Raw genomic sequence first — 14,570 nt, forward strand, 5'->3', positions numbered from 1 at the left:
AAACACTGTACACACAAGCTGTGTGGGTCAAAACACTGTACACACCTGTCTAGTGGGTCAGAACACCGCACACACTAGCTGTGCGGGTCAAAACACTGTACACACCAGTCGTGTGGGTCAGAACACTGTACACACTAGTTTTGTGGGTCAGAATACTGTAAACACTCGCTGTGTGGGTCAGAACACTGTACACACCTGTCTAGTGGGTTAGAACACCGCACACACTAGCTGTGTGGGTCAAATACTGTACACAGTGTACACACTAGCTGTGTGGGTCAGAACACTGTACACACTAGCTGTGTGGGTCAGAACACTGTACACACCAGTCGTGTGGGTCAGAAAACTGTACACACTAGTTTTGTTGGTCAGAATACTGTACACACTAGCTGTGTGGGTCAGAACATTGTACACACCTGTCTAGTGGGTCAGAACACCGTTCACACTAGCTGTGTGGGTCAAATACTGTACACACCAGTCGTGTGGGTCAGAACACTGTACACACTAGCTGGGTGGGTCAGAACACTGTACACACTAGCTGTGTGGGTCAAAACACTGTAAACACCAGTTGTGTGGGTCAGAACACTGTACACACTAGTTTTGTGGGTCAGAACACTGTACACACTAGCTGGGTGGGTCAGAACACTGTACACACTAGCTGTGTGGGTCAAAACACTGTAAACAATAATCGTGTGGGTCAGAACACTGTAAAAACAGTAATAATAAGAAAGAAGGATAGAAAATTATGTTTAATGGGTCAAATTGTGACCGGAAGTCACAGATATCTTGAATATTGACAGAACCGTTAAATCCACGTGATGTGGGTCAGATCACTGTACATACTAGTCGTGTGGGTCAGAACACTGTACACACTAGCCGGGTGGGTCAGAACACTGTACACACTAGCCGTGTGGTCAGAAAACTGTACCAACTAGTCGTGTAGTTTAGAACACTGTTCACACTAGTTGTACGGGTTAGAACATTGTACACATTGCCCATGTGGGTCAGAACACAATAGCTCTGAATAGGAATATTGCAATTAAAAGTGACCCCGAAATAATTTAACGAGGAGCACAATGGTTTCTTTAATCAATAATAAAAAAGTGTGGAATTCTGACTGCTTCATCCATTGTTTCTGAAGTAGAAATGTGTAATTTACTTATTTAGTGAAAACTAAATCGAAAATAATCACACAATTAACGCAAAAGATTGGTTTTAAAGATTACTTATGGTGTGTAGTAAGTGTGAACTATTTTAAGCAGGTTTCAGACGTCAATTAAGACTTTATATAAATTAGATGAGATCATTTGATCTATTTAAAGCATTGCTTTTACATACAAAATAAAACTTTGCGGTGTTTGCCAAGAATTTCTGACGTTTTAACTCAGTTAAAACATTGAAATTGGGATATTCGTACACACATTATGAGACTAAATGGGACTGTACACGAATTTGAAGTGACCATCAATGCCTTGAAATCTTTATTTGAGCAACAATAGTGAGGGGGTTTCCATGTAATCGATAAAAAGGTTGAAAATTATGACAATTTCATAATCTGCTGCAAAAATTCGCAATTGGTACTTTTATGTTTCATATTTTCAATTTTTATTTAGACACAGTCTCTAATATCCAAAAATAAAAACAAAAATATTTTATTGTCAGCAACCTTTCATAATGGTTTTCATGTAAAAAAGGGTTAATTGAATAATGTTCTTTTGAACAGCTAACCATTTAGTTTTTACTATTAAAACTTTTAGATTTATAAAATGTGAAAATGACAATGTGAGATTTAAATTTGTCCCTGATATCCTCGGCATGCATATGCAATGGCAAGCCCTGACTCCTCCTCCTCCTCCTCCTCCTTCTAATGGAATTGCCCCGACCCCTCCTCCTCCTCCTTCTAATGGATTTGCCCCGCCTCCTCCTCCTCCTCCTCCTTCTAATGGATTTGCCACTCTTCATTCTGGGGCTCCACCCCCTCCTCCCCACACCATCTTTACCAGATAATAAGTTTAAGGTAAAATAATGTTTTATTTAATTTATAAACAAAGTGGTTAATTTTACATTTGTACAATGAGATTTTTGAAACTTTGAATAGAAAGACGACAGTTTATCTTTTTAGTTATGTGCGTATTACGTTGTCAAAAACAAAATGCACAAGAGTAGTATCTTACCCAAGGTCTTATAAAGCGTAATGTCTAAAAGAGACCTTGATCGTACCGTATACACATTTACTCGTACCCGCCCATCTAGTAAACCAATTGTGTAGTGGACCCAGCGCGTTTTTTCTTAACAAACATACGAATGGCAAAGAAGTGATGTGAATAGTTTTAACAGTAGTTTGAAAATCAACATATAAGTGAAATAGGTTTAAAAACAATGCACACGTTGTGTGTTTCTTATTTTTTGGAATAATCAATTATCGTCTTCTTTTTCCAATATTTTATTGGATCACTGTATATTTATGTTAGATAGTCGCTGGACTAGGGAAAGCACTTCATGAAGCTAAACTAAAGATCTGCGGCGAGAAGGAAACTCCAGCATGTGCCGAAGGTTAGTTACAGTACTCCCCATAATAAAGCGGAATAAGGAATACCTGGGAATACCATGTCAAATAAAAAAAGATGTGAACTACAGTACTCCCCATAATAAAGCGGAATAAGGAATACCTGGGAATACCATATCAAATAAAAAAAGATGTGAACCACAGTACTCCCCACAATAAAGCGGAATAAGAATACCATATCAAATCAAAAAAGATGTGAACTACAGTAATCCCCATAATAAAGCGGAATAAGAATACCATATTAAATCAAAAAAAGATGTGAACTACAGTACTCCCCATAATAAAGCGAAATAAGGAATACCATGCAAAATCGACAAAAGACCTAAACAAGCATATTGCATATTATATGAAGTGCGAATGTAAATCCAAAATTTGCCAAATGCTATAGGATAAAACTTTAACAAACAAATTTTTATTTATTAGTAAAGTAATAAAACGCATAGCCATGTCACCAAGTAGGTACAGTCTCAATAATTGATGCATAAAATTCAGAACTGTGTAAAACGTTTAGTGATAATTTTAACACCATCAAACTGCTCAATAATATTTTCATGCAATTCAGGCTTTATAAAACCTCTTATCAAGTAAAAACGGTTTTAATCTGCTCTACTTTTAATTGAATGAAGGTTAATTTACTCGTAAATGATGAACACATAAACACATGAAAGTGTCTGGATGAGAGACAATGTGATTTAACGAACAATTTTAGTTTGATTCATGATTTCTTATGCATAATGCAGAAATAGAAAGCTTGAGCTTTTGTTTGAACATGTTTACATTATGTAAAATACAATAATTTTCCCCCAATATATCTCCTGACGGAAAATTTGCTTCCTTCCACACTCATCCAAAGCTTGTAAGCTATCACAAAAATCAAAATTGTAAACTATATTTTAAGCAATTTAAATTAAAAATACATTGATATTTTCAACTAAGTGTGAAAACGACTTTAAAAAGGCATGTAGGAAATTATTGTCATCGACAAATCGAATATATGTTATCCCTTCTCTAGCTTAAAGGGACAGGTAACGTATCCCTTCTCTAGCTTAAAGGGACAGGTAACGTATCCCTTCTCTAGCTTAAAGGGACAGGTAACGTATCNTTTAGAATGTGACGCATACCTAGTACGTTTAGAATGTGACGCATACCTAGTACGTTTAGAATGTGACGCATACCTAGTACGTTTAGAATGTGACGCATACCTAGTACGTTTAGAATGTGACGCATACCTAGTACGTTTAGAATGTGACGCATACCTAGTACGTTTAGAATGTGACGCATACCTAGTACGTTTAGAATGTGACGCATACCTAGTACGTTTAGAATGTGACGCATACCTAGTACGTTTAGAATGTGACGCATACCTAGTACGTTTAGTGGGATAAATACAGAATTTAATCAGTCCGATTTAAAATTATGGTTTCCTGCTTCACTGATCTTTCGTTCTTTATTATTAGCAGCAAAGGAAAATATACATGGAATAGAGTTTAAATCAGAGAGTATTTACAGAAACGCTTGAAATTGTACAACACATTGTACGCGCAAATCTCTAAAGCTAGGTTTAGCATAAGAAAGCCTTTAATCAGTAATTAATGATTATTACATGTAGTATTATCTACGGGAGTAGAGGAAAGAACTCGACCTAAGTCCTATGATGTAAAAACCCTTTATATTGTAATTAATGATTATTACAGGAATATCCACGGGAGTAGAGGAAAGATCTCGACCTATATCCTATTTTGTAAAACCCTTTAAATTGTAATTGTAATGACTATTACAGGAATATCTACGGAAGATGATGAAAAATCTCGACCTATATTCCATAATGTAAAACCCTTTAAATTGTAATTGATGACTATTACAGGAATATCTACGGGAGTAGAGGAAAGATCTCGACCTAAGTCCTGGCATGGAAAACCACCTAAGAACAAAGCTATTATCGATGAGATGCAGAATAAGCTGGCCGCTAGGAGAGCGAAGGTCAAATAACTATTTATAACACTATTATGTTGGTTCGTAGTGTTAAACAATTTTTGGACAGAATTTTCTCTTTATAGAGAAGGTTCATTTAAAATTGAAAAAAATATATTTTGGATTTATTCAAAAAAAAATTTGGAACCAATCTTACTTAACACATATGTGCTATGATGCACAGCTAACTTAACTTTCTAGCACGACTATTGCTTTATAGCACGTGCATAATACGATTCACCATGAAGTGAGTAAGAATGTGAAGTACATAATAGTTACATAAACAAATATATAATTTTGAAGTAAGCTTGTTAACATTTAGCTTATGTAATATCAAATCATATATTTATGGCACGGTACATGAGTCCCATAAAACAAATGGGAACACGGAATTTAAGCTTTCTTTTAAGGGGGGGGGGGCACTGGACTTACTCCCCATTAGATTCACCGCCCACAGCCTTTCCAGGGTTAAAACTGAATTACATAATGTACATTTTTGAATTAGACAAAGAGGAAATTTTAATATAGGCTCTGATGCCCCAGTAATTTGAAAAAATACTGTTTGAAAAGTACATCCTGTAGAAGATCTATTTTTCCTTAAATCCTAACTATGAATCCTTGAAGGAAAAGATATGCTGGTGTAAATCCAGTAGTTCTCCAACCTGCATTGCATCGGATCAACATATTCTCCTGCATAGTAGTTTATTACCAACAAATATATTGCTAATAAATATAAAAAAAAACTATATCATAGACTTCTTAGTTAGTGTTCTATTGCATGGTTTTTTTAATATAAAATTATAATGAAGAAATACCTAGATTGACAAAGAGTCTGATCCTGTTCCAGCTCCTAATATTGGGAAACCTCCCAGGTAATATGAACAAAACTATATTCAATGCACGTATATGTAGTGTACTAATAAAAGTGTAAGACGACTGTACTGAATTTGTACAGTCTGTTTCCTTATATTGATTATTCTCTGCGTGGTAAACTTGTTTCTTTCTTTTCATTGAATAAGCCTAAAATATCTTGTATTCAAGACAAAAGACTTAATTTAACTTAATTCAGCTTAAAAGAGTTTCAGGTCGTCTTTGCAGTCTCGGCCTTTGTGTGTATATAAGGTTGTGTGTATGTATACAAGGTTACCAACAAAAGATGAGACTTTAATAAAGACCTAAAACTTTAGGAATATAACGATCTGAAGGCTGATTTTGGTTTCTACATTGCATATAGTTTTTAGTAATTATACATTCCGTACAGTCGTCTCTGAAGTCTTATCTTTTGTGTGAAACCAATTGTCGGACCTAATTTGGGAAAACTTATATGAACTGTACACTTTTTCGATACCCTATTTTTTCGAATATCAAAGACGATTTAAAGAGTCGATCGTTTCTTAATTATTATTTTCAACACTTATTTTAAATCAGTAGTGTCGTTGTAAATTCTAGTGGTTCTTTATTTATTGAGTCCGAGGGCCATATGCCCAATTAACAATGCAGTATCCTAAGTAAACTGTTGTTAATAGTGTGGAAGCTATATCGTTTTTTTTCACAGAGAAAGAAAGGTTTCAAGGGTACAATTTTAAGCCATGAATGTCACTTGAAATCGAGTTAACAGAGTCCGAAATAAAAAAATTTGAGCCGCGGCTCAAATATGGTTGGTCCCACTTAAAATTGTATTCAATTTATCAAGATTTAGGCTGGCGCTCAATTGAAACCGGTTTTTGGGGATTTGAGACGCGACTTAAATTCATTCAATTCGGACACAGTATACCTTTAAAGGCCTGCGTCGTATGCTGAAGGAAGAAAATCTTCCGGTCCTCCTCGAGGCTGGACCCCACCCTCCGACTACGGACCTGGACCCGGACGCGGAGAAACACCGTCTAAAGATTTTGGTCCCGAATGGACTCCTGTTCTAAATAGAAAATACTCTCAAGACTCTGGTATTCACAACAGTAGGGAAAATGTGAACTACAGCAGGAAAATTTTAATAAATTTAGTAATTGCTTTTTTTTAAATTTCATATTTAGATAATGCTGACAATGACAATTGTTAAACCCCGTGAAAGATACTTATTGCATATCTAAAATTATAATATTCTACAGTGGTAGCTGCGATTATATCAATACAACGAAGACGACTTTCGATTTAAATTTTAACTTATATCAAGCTGGTAAACAGCATGGATACACATATAAACATAGAACTCAATATATGTAAACTTGTAATTCAAAAACAGCTTGTTAATATTCAAAACTTAAATAATAAGTCGTAGAACCTGATCTGTTACAATCTTTGACTATTTTCCCTGCCAGAATGTTTGAAATATCCAAGGTCTACAACATCAGGTTGAAAAGATATCAGGATTATAAAGTTAAAGTCTGAGGCGCAACATCTTTTTTTCTTAAACCTATTCTAATTTTACTAGAGAACAATCTTGGACCCCTCCAATAAATCACTCACAATATAGGTATAGTTGATTTATCTTATTTCTTACCATGTGAAAATAAATCAATTAATCAATCAATCTAACCAAGCAAACAAAACTGGATTTATCAACTAGTTAAAACTGGTTTTGGATTTACGACTTAAACATTTATTAAAAGACCTGTTCTGAACTTGAAAACTTACAGAAAAGAAAATCATAATATGGTTCCTGAACTACAGATTATAGGGTTACCCACAAAGGTTGAGTCATCATTAAAGTCTCATCCTTTGTGGGAAACCCAGTATATGATCAAAATCTGAGAAAACGTCGTAAACTACGACTTTTAATCACGAGAAAACTCAAAATAAAGTCAACCAAAAGTCTATTTCTGGAGGTCAAAAGTCGAGTTTTGTCGGAAACCCTTTAGTGTTTGATTAGACGAGTATCTGTGGATATGGAGAGAAAAGAAGAATTGACGCTGGCAAAACAAGTTAGACAGAACTCAGTTAAAATACTAAGGAATGGCTCATTTTGTAAATAAGAATTTTTTTCTTCAATAATTGAATGAATTGAAATAGAATAATAATAAGTTAGAGTTAGGGGAAAAATAATTTTTGAAGATTATATGTTGAGGGAATTAAAAATTGGACCTACATGTCAAGATTTTCCCTCTTTTGAAACTTCTTACTCAAAAATTCAACTTTTCATTTATTTTCCAAATTCAATGATTCAAAACCCCTCAAAAATTTAAAAAACAGGGGGGATATTTTTTCTAAAATAGAAATGCCCTAAAAAGGATGTCGCCAGTAACTATTCCTTCTGAAGCTTCAAACATGCCAACGGCAACTCCTCCTCCTGCCGCGTCTGTTTTACCGCCCCCAAGTCCTATCGTTCTAAGGTATAACAGGGAATAATCTGTAAAAGCCACCATGTCCACAGGGATTACAAATTTTTTGTAAAAGTCCAAAAAAAATATCTTGAGCAGAATTTTTTTTTGGATTATTTTCAATCTTTTAAATGTCACACTTTGGGTTCTCGACAAAAACGTGTGATACTGTATGTAGTCTGTGTCCGTTATAACACTTCTTTTTGACATGCAGAGAAGTAGTCAAGGGGGGGGGGGCTATGGGGGCTAAGCCCAAAAAATCCTGACTACGCCCCTGTTCACATGCATAAGAAAATTTTAGTTCCACTCTCTTATAATAATCTCATTCCATTCCATTCATAATCCATTCTCATAATAGAGAATGGCTGTTAAATATTTTTATAAGCTTTACTCAATTTCTTAATGACATTGACATGGCATTCGAAAGGTCAATAATGTATTAGATAGTTCGTCCATTGAACTCTCTGATAATGAATATTTTTTTGAAAAATCGTTTTGGATAATATATTTGGACAGAATAAAAACTTCGCATGATGTTATAAAAGATACCCAGGTAACAATTTTGCGGAATATCTGCGGAAATTCCGAGGAATCTTCCCAGGGAATCCGCGGGAATTCCCAGGTTTCTTAAACAGAAAAATCCGGTGAAAATGTTGACAGCACTTCTGAGGAATTTCTCGTAAACCATTCTAAGGAATTTCTCATAACCACGTCCGAGGAATTTCTTTTAACCCATTCTGAGGAATTTCTCATAATACTATCCAAGGAATTTCTCAAAACTAATTCTCTTAATTAATTCCCCTAGAAATCCGTAAACATGGTGACCAATTCCTAAGAATTTCTCAGAAATTTCCCAAAACTGAGTCTCAAAACTGTGATCCCCAAAAGTCTCTCATCTTCGTGACCCATTCTGGGGAATTTCTTGATAATTTCCGAGGAATAAGTTACAGGAAATGATTCTTGAGAAATTCCTCAGAAATTCTTCAAAGAAAGTCACCACGGTTGAATAATCCAGGGAAATTCTTCACTTGTGTTACCTGGGTAACTTGTCTAGCATGCAATTTTGAAATAGGATTTACATTTTAGATTTTTGTGGAGCCTTAAATAAAATTCTTAAAACTTTAAATGTTTAAAATGTACCTCAAAATGGTTAGTACAGTTCTAATTTGTTGTCAGGTACTGGAAGCAATGTACTACGGATGCAGATGAGAGGAACTCCTTAAATAATGAAGAAAAAAATAGTAAATTTTAGATTTTTACGAAAGTTAAAGTATTATTTACATATAAATAATATTGAAATTTAATGACCTCTAATGACCTCTTAATGACCTCCACAAATAGAAAATATTTCAACTATGGCTTTATGCATATCAAACGAAAGATAGGAACCCAGGGAATACAGAAGCAGCAACAAATCCAGTGTTTGACCTTCTAATGACCTCTTACGACCTCTAATGACCTAAATGACCTCCAAAAATGAAAATGTTTTAACTATGGCTTTATGCATATCAAACGAAAGCTAGGAACCCCAGGAATACAGTAGCAGCAACAAATTCAGTGTTTTATCAAGCGTTTGACCATCTAATGACCTCTAATGACCTAAATGACCTCCAAAAATGAAAATGTTTCAACTATGGCTTTATGCATATCAAACGAAAACTAGGAACCCCAGGAATTCAGTAGCAGCAACGAATCCAGTTTTTGACCTTCTAATGACCTCTAACGACCTATAATAACCTAAAATAACCTCCTAATAAAAATGTTTTAACTATGGCTTTATGCATATCAAACAAAAGATAGGAACCCAAGAAATACCATAGCAGCAGAGTTAAAACAGTTTAATTTTTGGAGGTCAGTAAGGTCATTAGAGGTCGTTGAAGGTCATTATAAGGTCAAACACTGGATTTGTTGCTGCTACTTTATTCCTGGGGTTCCTAGCTTTTAATTGATATGCATAAAGGCATAGTTGAAACATTATCATTTTTGGAGGTCATTTAGGTCATTAGAGGTCATTAGAAGGTCAAACACTGAATTCGTTGCTGCTACTGTATTCCTGGGGTTCCTAGCTTTTAATTGATACGCATAAAGCCATAGTTAAAACATTTTTATTTTTGGAGGTTATTTAGGTCATTAGAGATCGTAAGAGGTCATTAGAAGGTCAACCACTGGATTTGTTGCTGCTACTGTATTCCTGGGGTTCCTAGCTTTCGTTTGATATTCATAAAGCCACAGTTAAAACATTTTTATTTTTGGAGGTTATTTAGGTCATTAGAGATCGTAAGAGGTCATCAGAAGGTCAACCACTGGATTTGTTGCTGCTACTGTATTCCCTGGGTTCCTAGCTTTCGTTTGATATGCATAAAGCCATAGTTGAAATATTTTCTTTTGTGGAGGTCATTAGAGGTCATTAGAGGTCATTAAAATTCAATTTGATTTCATTTTAGGAATTTCGATCACCAATTAGGCGTGCACCCAAAAAATTGGAAGATTTGAGCCAAAAATGAAGGCAGGGCCCCCCTCCCCCTACATCAAATGTGCCAACTCCACCATCCCCTTTAAACATTTTTTGATTTATTAACAATTACACCTTTTTTTTCTTAAGATGATCAGGAGGCAACAGTTCCCTTATGGAAAACCGAGGCTTTGGAAGGTATTTATATTTATCTTAATAATGAATCATTAAAGGGGCTGTTAACGTAACTTAAAGTGACCCCCCTCCCCCCTTAATGAATTGCATTTACAACCTTAATTGCCTCATTTCAAAATCAATAATGTCGTGATTTGGTATGATTATATGGCTAATCACAGACACAAACAATTCCGCAAAAAAATGTCGGATCAAAAGTCAAGTTTTTGTCATTAAAAGTTTTTCTAATCTTGCTTTCAGGAGATGTGACTGAGTTTCCCAGCATCAAACAAAAGATCATCAAAATGGAGGATGAAGTGAAAACCCAAATGGTTACAAAGTAAGTTTTTTATTCCTCTTTTGGCCAAATTTTCATTTTAAAAGAAATTTTAAAGCTCTTTAAAATCTTTATTTGAGTTTCCTATAGCCAGTTTTTTAATATCCAAGTTTAGTTAGTTTAAATGTTATCTTATCGTCTAGGGTCCCAGATGTGAAAAAGAACTTAAACCTAACAAACACGTCCACAGCAAGTAAGCAAAAAAACATTAAAAGTTCAATTTAAATAATATATACACTGTTAAAAAAACACATAATGGATTTGTTCTCTAGGTTGGATGGAAGCAAGATTGAAGCTCCAGGCACAACTAGACACTTTGCTAACCAGGACCAGTGCCAAGATGGCAGTTTACACCAGTGAGAGAAGGAGCGAGGAGAAAACAAAAGAAGCTGAGGAAGTGACAGAGGACTTGGAAGTGAATAAGTCCAAAGAAGGCTTCTATCCAGAAGTGGATAATGATGTTAAATCTCTAATTAAGTCGGTGGCTAAAGAAATACAAAAGTCATTTTCGAGAAAAAATCTAAATGTAAATGAAGAAGATGAAAATGAAGAAAGTAAAACAGAGGATGAAAATGAAGCTGTGGAGAATGGGGAAACATCAAATGATGCTGACAATGATAAACCTGAATTTAATGAAGAACCAACTCAAACAGTCACACACCTAGAGCCGACTGTGGAGGATCCTATAGATTTTGACTCTGTGCCTGTAGTACTTGACATATCGATGCACAGAGAAAAGTTGAAAATTGTCCGAAAAAGCAGCAAAGAAAGAAGACTTCCTGCAGGAATAATAGCTAAAAAGAAAGCAGCAGAAAAGCTAAAAGATCTGATCAAAATTTCTGAGACAGTTGCTGTTAATAATACTGATATGGGATACCTTAATGGAATGAATGACACTGAAACTACGGATGAGGAAAAGGCTGAGTTGCTTGCAAAAGAAATGTCTAAACTTGAGCATAGTCAAGTTTTGCAAATATTACAATCTGTGGAGAAGGGAATTCTGGAGTTTTCAATCCCTATGCTAATTCCCTTTCTTAGTTTACAGGTGAAATTATCTCTGAGTAAAAATATTTACAATGAGCTAGACACCAGTAATAAGACAGAGCTAGTAAAAGAGAGCATTATTGACAGCTTAGTCAATGACATCACTGACATAGCAATACTCCAGGAAGTGATCGATAGATCTCAAGCAAAGCTAAATACCCTGAAAGACGATGAGCATATGAAGGAGTCCTTCACCCAGTCCGATATACATGAGATGAAAGATGCAATGACCAGCACTGAGACTGATGAGTCTAGATGTGAAAACAGTTGCTGTATTTTAAACAATGCTCTCAAACCTTCAATCAAAGCAAAGGATGATGATGATCATCCAGATGAAATTAAAACAGATTTTACTGCAGATGATTCTGTTATTGAAACATTAAAAACTGATGTGATAGATAGCATTATTACAAAAGAGCCTGAAACCCCAAAGATTACAGATGATCTTGGATCCTTGAAAGAAGAAAACAAGGAAGATAATTCTCAAGAACCTTCTAAATACAATGATTCTGATAAGTCTGATGATTCTGGAGTAGACTCCGAAGAAAGCCACAGGGAAGAAAAAATATCCAAGAGTAAAAGTGAAAAAGATATTAAAAAGGCAATCATGGGGATTTTAAATGATGTGAAGGCTCAAGAAAGCTCTCGTAATGTTAGAAACTATGGAAGAACTTTTGAATACCAACCTCCAAAACTAACTACAGTCATTCCAAATGACAGGCGACCCCCTAAAGCCAAGAAAATGGATGCAATGTGGAATAAATCTATTGCAGCCAAACAAATAAGTTACAATGGAATTCCTTCTCCCAAGCCAGCAGCTAAAGTTCCATGGACAATGAAGGGAACAGCTTCACATGTCAAGAAAGATTCAATTCTTTACGACAAGGAAGTTGAAGAATTTGAAAAGTGTAGAACTGCTCTGAAAGATAATAAGACAATGCCAGGCAAAGGTGCTGCAATAAAATTTCCTGAAGCAAGAAAAGTTGAAGAAGTCAAAACAACTGAAAATATTGAGGAGCAAAAAGTTGTTCTTGAAAAGATTAGGGATTCTCCATGTGATGTAGAAAAAGTGGATATTTCTGAAAAGTGTGAGGAACAAAGTGGTGTTACAATTGAGAAAACTGTTCGCAAAACTAAACATGAAAATAAAACTTCGCATGACACATCTGATACTGCTGACAGCAATGCAGTTAAATCCACTGATTCAACGATAAAAGAAGACTTAACAACAAAAACACCAAATGAGAGTGTCTTTGTGGACACGGATCAGAGTACACATGATCTTTCATCTAGCTCAGATAGTGAGTGTGACATTGGATCAGAGAGTGAAGATGAATCTGAATCTCAATCCGACAAAAAGATGGCCAAAACAATCCCAGCATTGGAATCAAACAAGTTAAACCAAGGTATTCAAACCACACCAATAACTCGGAGAAGAATGGAAATGGCAAATGTTTTAACTTTTGTCCTACCTATCCCTCGTAGCGGTCCACCTCCACCCCCGCCCTCATTCCGACCTCCGCCACCTCCTATGTCCCCTCCAGCAGTTTCAGATTCATCAAAGATTGGACAGATCCTTGCAAGCACAACAGCAAGATTTGAAAATTTAAAAAGAGAGGCAACAAGTCCGAAACCCCTGAGTACTGAATTAAGTATAAGGCAGTCTGTCAGTCCTCTGATCATGGATGAAGATCCTAAAAGGCGGTCTGTCAGTCCGTTGATCAAGGATGAAGCGTCTGATGATGACACCGATGCATCAGAATGGGAATGGACAGAGGAAGAGGTGCTTGATGAAAGTGAGGATACAAAAGCTGTAGTTAAAAACGAAAAATGGCAGAATGTGATGGCAGGATCAGGACCAACAACATTTTCTGCAGAATTCAGCATAAAGATTTAATAAATTAGTTTTTCTTATAATTTTAATAAAAAAAATCAAAAAGTTTTCCGCCTTATTCTAAACATTGATAATTGAGTGAATTAGTATAAAGCACTGAACAAATATCAAGAAAATTTGTTGCCCCATAGTTAGGCTTGGTAAGGTTAGCTTTGTATATTTTCAATTTTTATAACGTTCATAAGATTGTGTATTTACATGATAAAACGTAAAATAAAATGGAAAACGAAAACATTTTAAATAATTATACAAATGAGAACATTTCCAAGATAATAACGAGTCCTATTAAAAAAAAAAGGTTTTAATCAGTCGATGGTCTAAGACTTCAGAGACGATCATAATGTGGAAGATATTGTCGTTTTTCTAGGTGAACTTTTGAACTTTGAAAACAAATCAGCTTTTAAGATTATGAACATTGGTATCTAATTCATCTTTGATTAGGCAACATTTTAAGGTGAACCGTTGTAAGTCGACGAATGCCATCTTTGCATGGAGGGTCACGTGAACTTTTTAAAAAATCCCTTACAATTGTTTGTGATTTATCTTTCATTTCTCTACGGATTTAAGGACCAGAGATATTGAAAATATCTGAATTCATCACTGTTAATGATAAAAAGATTTGAAGGGTAAGATTGTGAATAGGTCATTTCACACTATACATAGTCCTTTTAACCCCTCCGGTTAAACTATATATATAGTCCTTTTAACCTATCCCCTCCAGTTAAACTATATATAGTCCTCTTATCCCCTCCGGTTAAACTACATATAGTCCTTTTATCCCCCCCAGTTAAACTATATATAGTCCTTTTATCCCCTCCGAT

At 35.3% G+C, this 14,570-nt stretch overlaps 1 protein-coding gene across 1 annotated transcript; it reads left to right on the forward strand.

Annotated features, from left to right (window-relative positions):
• Nucleotides 1-1,736: 1,736 nt before the first annotated feature.
• On the forward strand, nucleotides 1,737-13,985 carry LOC111716662 (uncharacterized). The gene is made up of 13 exons (XM_023492145.1): nucleotides 1,737-2,014; nucleotides 2,469-2,550; nucleotides 4,428-4,543; nucleotides 5,354-5,406; nucleotides 6,317-6,514; nucleotides 6,963-7,004; nucleotides 7,401-7,481; nucleotides 7,759-7,860; nucleotides 9,025-9,089; nucleotides 10,451-10,498; nucleotides 10,736-10,814; nucleotides 10,955-11,004; nucleotides 11,084-13,985. The coding sequence occupies exons 1-13, from the start codon at nucleotides 1,865-1,867 to the stop codon at nucleotides 13,750-13,752; spliced, it is 3,735 nt and encodes a 1,244-aa protein (XP_023347913.1). The 5' UTR covers nucleotides 1,737-1,864; the 3' UTR covers nucleotides 13,753-13,985.
• Nucleotides 13,986-14,570: the final 585 nt, after the last annotated feature.

The sequence above is a fragment of the Eurytemora carolleeae genome, unplaced genomic scaffold, assembly GCF_000591075.1.
Source record: "Eurytemora carolleeae unplaced genomic scaffold, Eaff_2.0 scaffold2144, whole genome shotgun sequence".
Lineage (NCBI taxonomy): Eukaryota > Metazoa > Arthropoda > Copepoda > Calanoida > Temoridae > Eurytemora > Eurytemora carolleeae.